General features: G+C 38.1%; 1 protein-coding gene across 1 annotated transcript in view; it reads right to left on the bottom strand.

The window, feature by feature from the left end:
* The window catches only part of F5 (coagulation factor V), an 80,331-nt gene that overhangs the window by 31,660 nt on the left and 32,673 nt on the right, over positions 1-15,998 (bottom strand). Inside the window, exons 8-12 of the mRNA XM_014845145.3 lie at positions 7,748-7,925; positions 6,160-6,259; positions 4,548-4,759; positions 3,292-3,442; positions 1,173-1,385 (exon numbers count right to left, since the gene is read on the bottom strand). Of these exons, the coding sequence (XP_014700631.3) occupies positions 1,173-1,385; positions 3,292-3,442; positions 4,548-4,759; positions 6,160-6,259; positions 7,748-7,925 (854 nt within the window). The remainder of the gene's footprint in view (positions 1-1,172; positions 1,386-3,291; positions 3,443-4,547; positions 4,760-6,159; positions 6,260-7,747; positions 7,926-15,998) is intronic.

The raw sequence follows: 15,998 nt of genomic DNA, 5'->3' as shown, positions 1-15,998 counted from the left end.
AGAATACAGACCCAAAGGATCGGTCAGTGGAGATTAGGGAGAAAAAAACTTTAAGCACAGAGAGTTTGAGAGTAACTATTTTAGAATGTGTTCAAAAAGGGATGAATCAAATTGACTTTAAATATCATAAACATCTTGTTAGCTGCACATCTTGTTTGAGAATTGGAGTTAGGGAGAAGATTATGAGGTTTACCCCCACAAATAAGGGACATTTAGATATTTCCAAGTAATAAATAATTCAGGTGGGCCCAGGGAAGTTTTGAATCTCTTTGAAATGGTATGGTTTTCTGGTACACTGACGATTTCCTGGGAAGTCTCCAGTAGTCACCACTTGTGGAGTGTCAACTGAGCACAAGGAACTTGACCCATACTGCAATTTATGATCAAAGCAACTCTGTAAGTGGTTGTTATTCTGCTTTTCAGATGAGTAAACTGAGGTTCAGTGAGGTGGAGTAAGTTGTCCAAAGTTACGCAAATAATGAGTGGCAGAGCAGGATCTGAGCCCAGATGTGATGAACTCCAAAGCCTGCCTGGTTTCCATGACATGTGCCGTCTCTGAGGCCAGCCTCTAAGGCACTGTATCTGATGATGACCAACCCTTGGGTGGGATGGCTGTCTTAAAAAACTGAAAGGGACGGGGCTGGCCCCGTGGCCGAGTGGTTAAGTCCGCGCGCTCCGCTGCAGACGGCCCAGTGTTTCGTTGGTTCGAATCCTGGGCGCGGACATGGCACTGCTCATCAAACCACACTGAGGCAGCGTCCCACATGGCACAACTAGAAGGACCCACAACGAAGAATGCACAACTATGTACTGGGGGGCTTTGGGGAGAAAAAGGAAAAAAAAAATCTTTAAAAAAAAAACTGAAAGGGACATTTTGATCAAAGAAATGCTCTTTTGTGGCTGAATGCTCATGCTTCCTACATCAAAGTTATGCCTTATCTTTCTGCTGTTATGTGCTTTACTTCTCACTTAGCCCAGAGAAGAATAAATGGAACTCACATTAAAGGACTGGGTCTATTTAAGTCATTAATTTCCCAAAAAGAAATCATGAAAAGTATTGAAAGGAAATCCTGCAAGGGATCAGAAAGATAAACCCAGGAGGTCTCGTAGTGTGGAAAGCTGCAGTGGACCTTTATAGACCAGAGATTCCCCTGAGTGACCCCGGCTCTTACCAACATTATCCATTGTGACGGTTACAGATTCACCACGCATGGGGAAGAGTGTCAAGGTGTCCTCATGCCTCTTTCCGTAGGTGAACGAGTGCCCAGTGAAGTGAATGGTCAAAATGTCATCCTGGGTTCCCACACTGCAGAAGTGCCACTGGACAGTGTCATCAAAGCAGAATCCTAGTGTGGATATGCTCTCAGGCACATAGCCATTGATAGCTGAGAAAGTAAAATCTATTACAACACCAGGCTTAAGCCAACAAAAGGCCATGTGTCTAATTAGACTTAAGGTAAATGTCCCGATGTTAATTTGGTTGCGTCAAAGCTGTGATTATCTGAGATAAGCTTTACCAGGTCTGACATGTGACTAGAGGATCAAACTCAGACTTCCCAAATGAGAGCTTATTTTCCTAAGTTAGCCAAGGGAGAAATGTCAGAATAAAGACAAGGCCCTTCATTCACGTTGATTTATTCATTCGTCAAGTGTATATAAAATATATTGTGCTCCACGTTTTGCTTTTAAAGATATTCTGAAGATCAACTTTGAATATTATCTAAAATAATTCTACCTGGAGGAAAAGCGATAATATAAGGAACTCATCTTCTTGACGCATTAGTTATTGAATAAGAAGTGATGTCCCTAAAAATGAAGCATATTTAACATATTTTGCAATTTTTATTGCTCCCTCTTAGCATTTATGTAATCTATAGTTTTCATTCAAGTATCGAGTTCATATATTTTCATTATCTTTCAAAGGGACACAGCTTTAGGCAGTATCTTTACTTATGTACTAAGCATGGTAATGAAATCACAGGTATGATTTCTGAGGATGGGATCCATGTTGGCCTGGGTTACCACTATAGCCCTAACCCCAGTATAATGCCTGGGCTGGAAGTGGTGAGCACTTACACATTTACTGAATAACTGATAAATACGTTTTTAGTCTGTATGTCCCTCAGGACCCTTTTCTAAATGATCTATAGCTGCACTGTACAATACAGTAGCCACTTGCTACAAGTGACTATCGAGCACTTGAAATGTGGGTAATCTGGATTGAGAGTGCTGTAAATGTACATTACACACCAGATTTCAAAGATTTAGTAAGAAATAAAGTAAATCTTATTAATGTTTTACATTGATTATATGTTGAAATGATATTTAGGATATATTATATTAAATAAAACACATTATTAAAATTAATTTCACCTACTTCTCTTTCATTTTTCACATGGATACTAGAAAATTTTAAATTACATTTGTGGCTCATACATAATTTCTAATGGACAGCACAGATTCACTGCCAAAATAAAATTATGCAAAGAAAGCTGAGAATAACTCCCTGCTTGGAATTATTCTCATGGCACTTGCCAGTTCTGATAGTTGCCAGTTGTCAGTCATCTGCAGCTATATGAATAGACCATGGAGAAATCATCCTCATACCTCTGATTACCTATCAGAGGAGGTGATCATAGTGACTCTCAACTCTGAGGAGCAGCAGCGGGGATCCTGACCATTGTGGAGAAGTTTGCTCCTAGCTGGCTCAGTGAAATTTCTCTCAGACTTCCCACAGCAGTGGCTTTGGACACCCAAACTTCAAAACTGCAGCAAATGCCTGAACCTTGGCTCAGGGAATTTCTTCTGTTCTGAACTTCTTACTACTCACTTCAAACCTCTTCATGGACTGACTTTCAAGACTCTTAGCTCTTCATATGCATTTTGCCTTAGTTTGATTGGATAATCCAGCTTTGGATTACTTTCCTTGTTTCTGCCCTGGCCATGAAGAGTACTCCCCTTGCACCTAGATACCACTGACCAAGGCCTGTAGCCTCTTCCTTCGCCACCCCTGCCCCTCCCCCTGTTTTTCTCTGCCCAGAGAATGTGCACATGCACGCACACATCCACACACATTTGGAGCAAGAGACCAACAAGACTTCTAAGGATAACAAGCTTTTGATCTCAAAAAGATTGCTATAATATCACCCAGTAATTTCATCACCAAATCCCTGGACTGGAAGTGAAGATAAGAGGTGAGTGGATTCTAATCCATGTCTTTGCCTCTAGGCATAGTCGTACTTCAACCACAGGAGTGAAAAACTGATGGACAGAAACAGTACTCCAACTTACTGCTCATGATGTTTGATTCATAAAACTTAGGGTCATCACGTTTCACCTTATCAGGATTTTCACAAAACTTGTTGATGTTGTCCTCAATGTACCAGCTCTTGTTCTCATCAAACACAGCAAACACAGCCTGCTGCTCAATGTCTGCTGTCCTCTGGAGGGTAAAAGTGCTGTGTTCAGTGATTAGTGTTCCAGCCGATTACCTACAACCCTGATATCTTCTCAGAAACCAACGGGGCACAGCCCTTGGGGCCACTGAAGCCACAAATGCAGGCATTTATGAGAGCCTATTGTGTACACAGCCCTTGTTAGGGCCAAAGATAATGTGCCAAAGCAAACAGAGCAGATCAGAAAATTCAGAAACTAAAATATCTTAGTAGAAAAATCCCATTTCATCAAGGCAACTATAATCCTGTTTATCTCTGTAACTGAACACCTTTCAACCTAAATGACTGACTGGATGTGGTCCAAATAGTTGCAAAGGATAAAACAGGAGGTTGCAATAGGAAAGCTTTATACCTCCCCCTACATCTTTCTTTTCCCAGCTCAATAAATTAAGGTCTTCCAAGTGCCCATCTCTGATTTTTCTAGGTATTTATGTATTTTGCATGCATTAGGATGAGATTTCTTTGATTATAGCTTAGCCTAATTGTCTGGGAATTTTATGTTAATAATATGAGACTATTATTCTTCAATGAAGATAAAGTCAGAAGATCCATATGTTTGTTCTCATTCTTCTGGGTAACTCACTAGAGATGGACCATCGTCTAGGTCCAACTTTACTAGAAGATTTGTCTCTGAGTGGATCTCTCTTCTCTCTCCCTAGTGTGGTGCTCTTAAAATAGCAAGGATTGGTACAGAGCTTTACACTTTTACCAGGTAGTATCTCACTGAGCCCCAAAACAACCCTATAAAATTTTTAGGAGGGGGATTACCTATTTGATAACAGGAAGAAATTAAGAGAGGCTAAGTGACTTGCTCATCACATAGCCAATACCAACAGACCTGGAATTTGAGACTAGAACAAAATACAGTATCACACAGTAGACTAACTTTCTGCAGTGAGAGTCTAGGTGAAAAGAGGCAAAACAAAAAGCTAACCAAAGGAATAAACATCCTCACATTCGTGCTAAAGAGGACTACTTAATCTTTTCCATTCTCTAGAAGGAAAAGCCTCATTATTTAGCAAGAAGACCCAATCTGTTCCAGCCAGAAGAAACTCCTGGAACTTCTGAAAAGTTGCTTCAATGACAAAATACCTGTATGCCTCGCTTATCCAGGGATCTGCTCTTACAAATTAGAAGTAGTCCTATCAGCCCAGAGGCAATGTCCCTCGTGATGTCCACATTACTGTAGTATGGTCTTGTTAAGCACTGGGCATCATTTTCTGTGGGTTCATCAGACTCTAGGATGTTCCACTTATAAGTATAGGTTTCCCCTGGTTTCACTGCTCTGATCATGGTGTTATTGCCTGAAAGAAAATGTAGTCAAAAAATTGTTCTCATTTTCGAAATTATTTAATGAAAATAAGTAAATAAATAAACAGCTGAACTCTCATTAGAACCAATTAATATTGGGAAAGGAATATTCTTTTTTTAAATTTACTTTATTGAGGCCACACTGGCTCATAACATTATATACATTTCGGGTGTACATCATTATATTTTGACTTCTGTATAGACTATGTCATGTTCACCACCAAAGTCTAGTTTCTCTGTGCCACCATACACATGTGCCCTTTACCTCTTTCATCCTCTCCTTGCCCCCTTCACCTCTGATAATCACCAATCTATTCTCTGTATCTATGTGTTTGCTTGTTTGTTTATCTTCCACATATAAGTGAAGCCTTATGGTAATTGTTTTTCTCCATCTGACTTATTTCACTTAGCATAACACCCTGAAGGTCCATCTATGCTGTAGCAAATGGCACGATTTCATCTTTTTCTATGGCTGAATAGTATTCCATTGTATATATATACCACATCTTCTTTACCCATTCATCCATTGATGGGCACTTAGTTTGCTTCCAAGTCTTGGCTATTGTGAATAATGCTGCAATGAATGTAGGGGTGCATATGTCTTTTCAAATTAGTGTTTTCCTTTTCTTTGGATAAATACTCAGACGTGGAATAGCTGGATCATATGATAGTTCTATTTTTAACTTTTTGAGAAATCTCCATACTGTTTTCCATAGTGGCTGCACCAATTTACAATCCCACCCGCAGTGTATGAGGGTTCCTTTTTCTCCACATCCTCTCCAACACTGGTTATTTTTCATCTTTTTAATAATAGCCATTCTGATGAGTGTGAGGTGATATCTCAATTGTAGTTTTGATTTGAATTTCCCTAATAATTAGTGATGTCGAACATTTTTTCGTGTGCCCATTGGCCATCTGTATATCCTCTTTGGAAAAATGTCTGTTTATATCCTCTGCCCATTTTTTGACTGGATGCATGGATAAAGAAGATGTGGTATATACACACAATGGAATACTACTCAGGCATAAAAAAAGACGAAATTGTGCCATTTGTGACAACACGGATGGAACTTGAGGGTATTATGCTAAGGGAAATGTCAGGAATATTATTTTTATATTAAGCTCCACTTGATAGAATCCTTGACAGCATGTAGCCATTAGATGTTGCTCCACTAGAGGCCGCTATGGCACTAACAGAGGACACCATATTTTGTAACCACTAGGGTAAACAAAATCCCTGAAATGAGCAGGGTTTGGTTGTGACTTTTAGGATACCCCTACATGTATACTACCTACCGTACAAGTTATACTGCTGGGCAAGGAGGACAGTAGAAAAATATAGCAGCCTCTCAGAGGCCAATAGTTTCATTCCATAGAAGTGAAAGGTTCAAACCTGAGGTCAAGGAAGAGTTGACTTCATCTTCATAAGGAGAGAAGGTCACTCCATGAGGGTAAATGCTGTAGGTGCGGCTGGCCATATTTTTGAACACGATCTACAAAGTAACTCAAATTCATTACTTCAGGATTTAAGGTCGATTATGAGAATTAACATAGGATGCTAGCTTTGCATATTCACTTGTTGGATGGTATGTGTGTGTGTATGCAAACTAGTTCTGTTTATCTGTCCCCATTACCAGACAGAAGCATTTGAGTTTCACTCACTCAGTAAGGTAGAAAATGGAAAGAGTAGTTTGACCTTAGAAGTGACATTTTCTTTACAGTATATCACCTTTTCCACGCTGGTCCCCATCTCTCTTCCCCTCTCTTTTCAGCTTGAACCACATCTACCTTTGAATCTGCTCCTTCTTTCTAGATCATGATCTAGACTGCCAGATCTCCTAGAACCACTGTCCTTGAAGCCATCTTCTTGAGAGGCATAACAAATAGCCAGATCGTAAATTTCCAATGAGGTAATTTACACTTGCTAAGAGCACCTAAAAGGGATCAGAAATAGGGAAAGGGAAAGAGGAACAGAGAAAGGCTGCTTTCTGTCCTTTTGTTATTTTTAAGTGAACAGAATTGGCCTTGTCTGTAGGTATTCTCTGAGTTCACCCCCATGAAGAGGTGACCGGAGGAGCATTATTCACGCAGGAGTCTTAGTTAGGTTCCTTAATCTTCAAAAGAGAACCTTAATCTTATCTTCTACATGGGTGATTGCCAAAGCATCTAAATCATCCCTAATTTGTAGATTATCTGCATTCTAGAATTTTGCCAAAGATTGCAACCTTCAGTTCTCTGCTGCCCAGTTCTTATCAAAAGCTTGATGATGTGAGCCTAACATTTAAGGAAAACTGTCTGAAGACTCAGCACTCTTGATACGTTTCTAAATGTATCTTCATCAGAGACCAGTCCTCAGAGCACATACCTAGATCACATTGAAGAATTGTTTTGACTCAGTTGCATTTACTATTATCTTCTCAACTATAATGAGAAACATTATTTTTAAAAGCTATGCAACTTTTAAATTTATTGTACCAGTTGAGGGATTTTATTAAGGATTCCATCCACTGCATTACACAGCATCCTCTTTTTAAGGATCCATGGGAGAAAGTCCTCTTAGGTCTCAGTAGCAGCAGAAACTGTGCTTCTTTTATGATTACTGTGAAGCTTGCTCTGACGTGTTTCCCCTCTTACTTTGGTTACTAGAAAACTTAAGACAAAATTTGCAGACAACCTTATAGGAGCATATGGTATGTGTTTCATTATACTTATCTTTGGCTTTACTTTCTTTGTCCCATATTATCCTCCACCCCAATTACATCGACTCTTTGTTTTATTCCTTTATAATCTGATAAACTGTTTCAGATCCTTTGTATTATCAAGTAGGCTATACATAAGTGCAAATACTGACTAAAAACTAAAAGCTGCATTTGAATTAAAAACTATACGGACTTATTTTTCTTCTTAAAATAAGCAAGTAACCAGTACTTATAATCTGCCTTTCACTATTTCTTCCATGGTTCTATATTTCTGTTACTTACTTTGAGTGTGTCCCTGACCTGGGCTCTGATAACAGGGCCCAAGATCCCGTCTTCTTTGCTATGGGAATTCTCCAGATATTTGGTGAAGGACTCATCTTGGTACTGTTTGTAGACAACCTTCTTGTAGTGTTTCCCAATTCGGTTTGAGAAATTATCCAAATGCAGAGATCTGTATTTTCTTAAAGTGAAATGAAATAAAAAAAAATTAAACCATTTTCTCAAGTAGAGACCCCAGTAGGATGGGGAAATCATTGTGCTTAGAAATTCTGCTCTTGGATTAGCTAAAATGGTGGCTTTCTTAAAAAATTCTTAATGTGGTTTGCAAAGTCCTGATATCTTCTCCCTAGCTGGAAAACTGGAAATCTCTGATCTGTTTCCTCCACCATTGATAAAGTCATAGTCAAGGTTAGAAGCAGCCACTTAGATTTGCCTGTCCCTCTGGTTGCTAGAGTAGACCTCAAATATATCTTGGAAGACATCTACCTGGATGGAAGGATAGCATACATTATGAACTTTTCTTAAGTCTTCCGTATCATTTAATTTATGGTACCCTTATTGGCTTTCTAGGTATTTCTCAATTTCTAAAAGCACTTTCCCACTTCAGAAAGCTTTTACTATCTTTACTAAACATAGTTCTGTACTGTTGGGCTATCCCTTCTACCATCCATCCAATCCCAGTGCCAACTGAAAAGCAACCACCTTCGCCCATCCTCCGTAGCTACTGCAATACATGATTTGGGAGCAGCAACATGAACCACTTTTCCCCTTGGTCGTCTTTATTGCCTTAGTTTGCAAAAGTAGAAGCTCCATGATAGAGTTTATCCGTTTTATGCATTTATTTTGTACAATAAGAAGCACTAATTGTGGGGCCAGCCCAGTGGTGCAGCAGTTAAGTTCACAAGTTCCACTTCTCGGCGGACCGGGGTTCGCCAGTTCGGATCCCGGGTGCAGACATGGCACCCCTTGGCAAGCCATGCTGTGGTAGGTGTCCCACATACAAAGTAGAGGAAGATGGGCACGGATGTTAACTCAGGGTCAGGCTTCCTCAGCAAAAAAGTGGAGGCTGGCAGTAGTTAGCTCAGGGCTAATCTTCCTCGAAAAAAAATTGTTGCCAGAGAGTCCTGGATTCCTATCTCATTTCTGTCAGTTATTATTACATAATCTTGAGCAAGTTCCTTTTATGATCTTTTTCTCAGCTGAGTTTCTTGAATACATTTAAATGATTTTGATTACAGTAAAAACTCTCACTCACATGCTATACCCCTTAATGCCATCCCCCTAACCCTTCCTGCATTTTCTAAATATTCACTTGCATTAATTTCCTATAATTCCAGAACATCTTTATGCAAATATGACTGGCAAATATAAATATTCTTATCCTCTCACTGCCTTTAACAAAAGGCAGCCATTAATATACTCTGTGCTACACTCTGACTTTTTTTTTGCATTTTCTGCATTTTTAAAGTATAATTGACAAATAAAAATGGTATATATTTAAGGTGTACAACATGATGATTTATATACGTATATATGTGATTACCACAATCAAGCTAATTAAAACTTCCATCACCTCACCTAGTTACTAGTTCTTTTTTGTGCAGAGAACACTTAAGATCTACTATCTTAACAAATTTCAGGTATACATACAGTATTACTGACTATAACCACCACGCTGTATATTAGGTCTCCAGAACTTACTCATCTTATAACCGAAGGTTTGTACACTTTGATCAACATCTCCCCATTCCCCTCACCCCCACCCCCCCACGCCCCCAGGCCCTGGCAACCACCATTATACTCTGTGCTTCTGTGAGTTTGACTTTTTTAGATTACACATATAAGTGAGATCATGCAGTATTTGTCATTCTGTGTGGAATATTTCATTTAGCATAATGTCTGCAGATTCATCTATGTTATTGCAAACGGCAGGATTTCCTTCTTTTTAAAGGCTGAATAATATTCCATTATTTCTTTATACATTCATCCATCCACAGACATTCAGGTTGTTTCCATATCTTGGCTATCATGAATAACACTGCAATGAACATGGGAGTGTAGATATCTCTTTGAGATACTGATTCCATTTCCTTTGGATATATGCCCAGAAGTGGGGTTGCTGGATCATATGGTAATTCTATTTTTAATGTTTTGAGGAACTTCCATATTGTTTTCTATAGTAGCTGTGCCAATTTACATTCTCACCAACAGTGTACAATAATTCCATTTTCTCCACACCCTCACTAACACTTGATCTCTCTTTTCTTTTTCATAATAGCCATCCTCACAGGTATGAGGTGGTATCTCACCATGGATATGATTTGCATTTCACTGATGATTAGTGATGTTGAACACTTTTTTATACACATATTTGTCATTTGTATGTCTTCTTTGGAAAAATGTCAATTTAAGTCATTTGCCCATTTTTAAATCAGGTTGTTTCGTGGGTTTTTTTTTTTGCCATTGATTTATATAAGTTCCTTATATATTTTGGATATTAATACATCATCAGATATATGGCTTGCAAATATTTTCTCCCATTCCATAGATTGCCTTTTCATTTTGTTAACTATTTCTTTTGCAGTGCAGAAGCCTTTTAGTTTGACGTAGTCTCATTTGTTTATTTTTGCTTTTGTTGCTGGTGCTTTTGGTGTCATATCCAAAAGAATCATTGCAAAGACCAGTGTCAGAGAGCTTTTTTCTTATGTTTTTCTCCTAGGAGTTTTATGGATTAAGGTTTTACATATAAGTCTTTAGTTCATTTTGAGTTCATTTTTGTGTATACTGTAAGCTAAGGGCCCAATTTCATTCTTTTGCATGTGGATATCCAGTTTTACCAACATCATTTATTGAAGAGACTATCTTTTCCCCATTGTGTATTCTTAGTGTCCTTGTCAAAGTCACTTTGTTAGTTTACCATATATGCATGAGTTTATTTCTGGGCAATTGATTCTGTTCCATTGGTCTAAGTATCTGTTTTTATGCCATCATTATAACTTGATTACTATAGCTTTGTAATATAGTTTGAAATTAGGAAGTATGATGCTTCCAGCCTTGTTCTTCTCGCTCAAGATTGCTTTGACAATTCAGGGTGTTTTGCGGTTCCATATGAATTTCAGGATTGTTTTTTCTATTTCTGTGAAAAATGCCATTGGAATTTTGATAGGGATTTCATTGAATCTGTGGACTGCTTTGGGTAGTATGGATACTTTAACAAAATGAATTCTTCCAATCCATGAACATGGGACATCTTTCTATTTGACTGTGGATTCTTCAATTTCTCTTGTTAGTGTATTATAGTTTTCAGTGTATAGATCTTTCACCTCCAGCATTAAATTTATTCCTAAGTATTTTATTCTTCTTTCATTCTATTGTAAAAGTGTTTGTCTTCTCAACTTCTGTTCTGGATAGTTCATTGTTAGTGTACTTAAATGCAACTGATTTTTGTATGCTGACTTTGTATCCTGGAACTTACTGAATTCTTTATTAGTTCTAATAGGTTTTTAATGGAGTCTTAATGGTTTTCTATATATAAAATTACATTATCTGCAAATAGAGACAATTTTACTTCTTTCTTTCTGATTTGGATGCCTTTTATTTCTTTTTCTTGCTTGATTGCTTTGGCTAGGCTTTCTAGTACTATGCTGAATAAAAGTGGTGCAAGTAAGCACCCTTGTCTTGTTCCTGACCTTAGAGGAAAAGCTTTCAGCTTTTCACCCTTGAGTATATGTTAGCTTTGGGTTTGTCATAAATGGCCTTTATTATGTTGAGGCACATTCCTTCTACACCTAACTTGTTGAGAGTTTTTATCATTAAAGGGTGTTGAATTCTGTCAAATGCTTTTTGTACTTCTACTGAGATGATCATATGATCTTTATTCTTCATTCTTTTAATGTGATGTATTACATTTATTTATTTGTGAATGGTGAACCATCCATGCATTCTAGGAATAAATCTCACTTGGTCATGTCATATGATCATTTCAATGTGCTCTTGGATTTGCTTTGCTAATATTTTATGGGGGATTTTTGCATCTATGTTCATCGGGAATATTGGCCTATAATTTTCTTTTCTTGTAGTGTCCTCATCTGTTTTCAGTATGAGGGTAATGCCAGCCATGTACAATAAGTTTGGAAGTGTTCCTTCCTCTTTAATATTTTGGAAGAGTTTGAGGATTAGTGTTAATTCTTCTTTAAATGTTTGGTATAATTCACCCAAGAAGCATCTGGTCCTAGGCTTCTCTTTGTCTGGAAGTTTTTGATTACTGATTCGGTCTTCTTACTTGTTTTTGGTCTGTTCAGACTTTCTATTTCTTCATGATTCAGTCTTGGCAGGGTGTATATTTCTAGGAATTTATTCATTTCTTCTAGGTTATCCAACTTGTTGGTATATAATTGTTCAAAATTATAATTTTATTTATTTTAGTCCTTGGTTATTCTAGCTAAAAGTCTGTCAACTTTGTTTATCTTTTCAAAAACCAAATCTTAGTTATGTTGATCTTTTCTATTGTCTTTCTAGTTATTTATTTCTTCCCTAATCTTTGTTACCTTCCTCTGCTAACTTTGGGCTTTTGCTCTTATTTTCTAGTTCCTTGTGGTATAAAATTGGGTTTTTTATTTGAGATCTTTATTATTTTTTAAATGTAGGCATCTTACAACTGTTCTGCTGCATCCCATAAGTTTTGCTGTATCCCATAAGATTTGGTATGTTGTGTTTCCATTTTCATTTGTCTCAATATATTTTTTGATTTCCCATTTGATTTCTTTTTTTGACCCATTGGTTGTTCAGGAGACTGTTGTGTAATTTCCACATATTTGTGGATATTCCAATTTTCCTTCTGTTATTGATTTCTAGTTTCATTCCATTGTAGTCAGAAAAGATACTTGGTATGATTTCAGTCTTCTCAGTGACCTAACATATGATGTATCCTAGAGAATGTTCCATGTGCACTTGGAAATGCTGCTGTTAGATGGAATGTTTTTTATATGTCTCTTAGGTCCACTTGGTCTATAGTGTTATTCAATTCCACTGTTTCCTAATTGATTTTAAGTCTGGATGATCTATCCATTGTTTAAAGTGAGGTATTAAGGTCCCCCACTATTACTGTATTGCTGTGTATTTCTCCCTTAGGTTCTGTTAATATTTGCTTCATATATTTAAATGGTTCAATGTTGGGTGCATATGTATTTACAATTGTTATAACCTCTTGATGAACTGACTCCTTTATTGTTACATAGTGACCATGTTTCTTATGACAGTTTGACTTAAAGTCTATTTTGTCTTATATAAGTACAGCCCTGCTCTCCTTTGGTTACTATTTGCATGGACTATCATTTTATCCCTTCACTCTTAACCTATGTGTGTCCTTAGAGCTAAAGTGAATCTCTTGTAGGTAGCATATTATTGGAACTCGTTTTTTTAAAATCCATTCAGCCACCTTGTGTCTTTTGATTGGAGAACTTAGTCCACTTACATTTAGAGCAATTACTGATAGATGAGGACTTACTAGTGCCATTTTATTAATTGTTTTCTGACTTTTTGGTAATTCTTTTGTTCCTCTCTTCCTCTCTTGCTGTTTTCCTTTGTGATTTGTTGATTTTTTTTTGCATGGCATGCTTTTATTCCTTTCTCTTTCAGTTTTGCATATCTACTTGAAGTAGAGGTTTTTGCTTTGTGTTTACCATGAGGCTTACAAAAAAAATCTTGTAGTTCTAACAGTTTATTTTAAGCTTATAACAACTTAAATTCAATCATGTAAAAAACTGTACACTATTATACCTCCCCACATTTTATGTTATTGAAGTCAAACTTTACATCTTTCTTATATTGTGTATTCCTTAACAAAGTGTTGTAGCTTTAGTGATTTTAATACTTTAGCATTTAACTTTTACACTAGAGTGAAAAGTGATTTGTGCCCCACCATTATAGTATTAAAATATTCTGAATTTGACTGTATATTTACCTTTACTGGAGAATTTTATACTTTCATGTTGTTACTTAGAATCCTTTCATTTCACCTTGAAGAACTCCCTTTAGCATTTCTTGTAAGGCAGGTCTAGTGATGTCAAACTCCCTCAGCTTTTCTTTGTCTGGAATGTCTCTATCTCTCCATTTCTGAAGGACAGCTTTGCTAAGTATAGCATTCTTGGCTGGCAGGGTTTTTTTTCTTCAGCACCTTGAATATATCATCCCACACTCTCCTAGCCCAAAAGGTTTCTGCTGAGAAATCTGCTGATAGCCTTATGGGGGTTCCCTTGTATATGGCAATTGCTTATCTCTTGTTGCTTGCAGAATTCTTTGTCTATGACTTTTGACAATTTGATTATAACATGTCTCAGGGTAATCTTCTTTGGGTAGATCTTGCTTGGAGTCGTTTGAGCTTCATGAATCTGTATATCCATATACCTCCCAAGATTTAGGAAGTTTTCAGCCATTATCGTTAAATAAGCTTTCTGCCCCTTTCTGTCTTTCTTATCCTTCTGGGACTCTCATGATGCATAGATTAGTCCTTTTGATGGTATCCCATAGGTCCTGTGAACTTTCTTCACTCTTTTTCATTCTTTTTCTTTTTGTTCCTGTAACTGGATAATTTCAAATTATCTGTCTTTGAGTTTGCTAAGTCTTTTTTCTGCATGATTGAGTCTGTTACTAAAGTTCTCTATTGAATTTTTCACTTCTGTCATTGTATTCTTCAGCTCCAGGATTTCTGTTTGATTATTTTTTTACAGTTTTTATTTCTTTATTAAACTTCTCATTATGTTCATGCATTGTTTTCCTGATTTTGTTTAGTTGCCCATCTATGTTCTCTTGCACTTCATTGAGCTTCTTTAAGATGATTATTTTGAATTCCTTGCCAGACAATTTGTAGACCTCCTTATTTCACATCAGTTACTAGAGATTTATTAGTTTCCTTATGTGGTGTCATATTTGCCTGATTCTTTGTGATTCGTATAGCCTTGTGTTGATGTCTATGCATGTGAAGGAGCAAACACCCTCTTCCAGTCTTTAAAGACTGATTTTGGTAGGTAAAGACCTTCTCCTGTCAGGTCTCTGGGCTGATGGGTTTGCCTCTGGGATCCCAAGTGAATGAGGTTGGAACCAGGTCATGTGGCTGCTACTGGGCCTGCAGCAGTGTCTGTGGTTGGAAGGCCTTTTCCCAGGGGCTCAGGTTGGCATGGATTCTCTCTGGTCCCTGGGAAGATGGGACTGCCTCCAGGACCTTCATCAGTAAAGCTGGTACACTGGGATAATGGTTCACTTCAAGGTCTGCAGTTGGAGTTCACAAATGGCGGGACTTTTACTAGGTGTGTGCATGGGTGTGGCTATCATCTGGACCTTGGAAGGGCTCCCACCAGGTCACTGGGTGGGTCCCTGGGTGGGCAGGACTGCTCCTAGACTGCAGTTGGGAGGGCTGGACCTGGGTTACAGGGCTGCTTTAAGATCTACACTGGGACCAAGGTCTGCAGGCCAGCCTCCAGAGCATGGATTGGTGTGACTCCCAGTGAGTCCTTGAGCAGGCAGGACTACTCCTAGACCATGGCTGGGAGAGGCTGGAGCTGGCTTTGGGGCTGCTTCAAGATCCATAGTCAGACTGAGTTCTGCAGGCTAGCCTCCAGCATCATGGACAGGTGAGATTCCTCCTGGGTCCCTTGTCAAATGGTGCTCATGGCAGGACCAAGGCCAAGTCCCGAAGTGGATGAACGTGTGTCCAGATTTGTAGCTAGGGCAACAGTCAGCAAACTTACCACCTGAGCATGGACTTGCCATCTCAAAACAGCCCTCAGAGCAGCTTCCACCAGGATTTTGTAAGTTCCTGCCTAGATTCCAAAGCTCTCACAAAAGCACTTTTTTTTGTAGATGGCTGTCAAATTACTGTTGCTGTGGGGGGACATGAATGGGGCACCTCCTATTCTGCTATCTTGCTCCCTTGACTTTTTAATTTGACGATATATATTGGAGAACTTTTTATACTAGTACTTAGAGTGTTTGCATCCTTTTTTAAACAGATGTATAGTATTTCATTGTATCAATGTACCATACTTATTAAACTACTTTCCTATCAATGGACATTTTTCCCAGGTATGTAGATGGGTGTGGCTCCCTTCTGGCCCTTGGGAGGGCTCCCACCAGGTCTTGTTTCCAATTTTTTGATGGTACTAACAGTGCAGCATTGAAAATCCTGTACATACATCATTTCACCTGTGAACAAGTATATCTATATAATAAATTCCCAGGGTGAGATTGTTGGGTCAAA

Source organism: Equus asinus, chromosome 25, assembly GCF_041296235.1.
Source record: "Equus asinus isolate D_3611 breed Donkey chromosome 25, EquAss-T2T_v2, whole genome shotgun sequence".
In the NCBI taxonomy this organism is placed as follows: Eukaryota; Metazoa; Chordata; class Mammalia; order Perissodactyla; family Equidae; genus Equus; species Equus asinus.
This window is presented reverse-complemented; position numbering and strand designations above follow the sequence as displayed.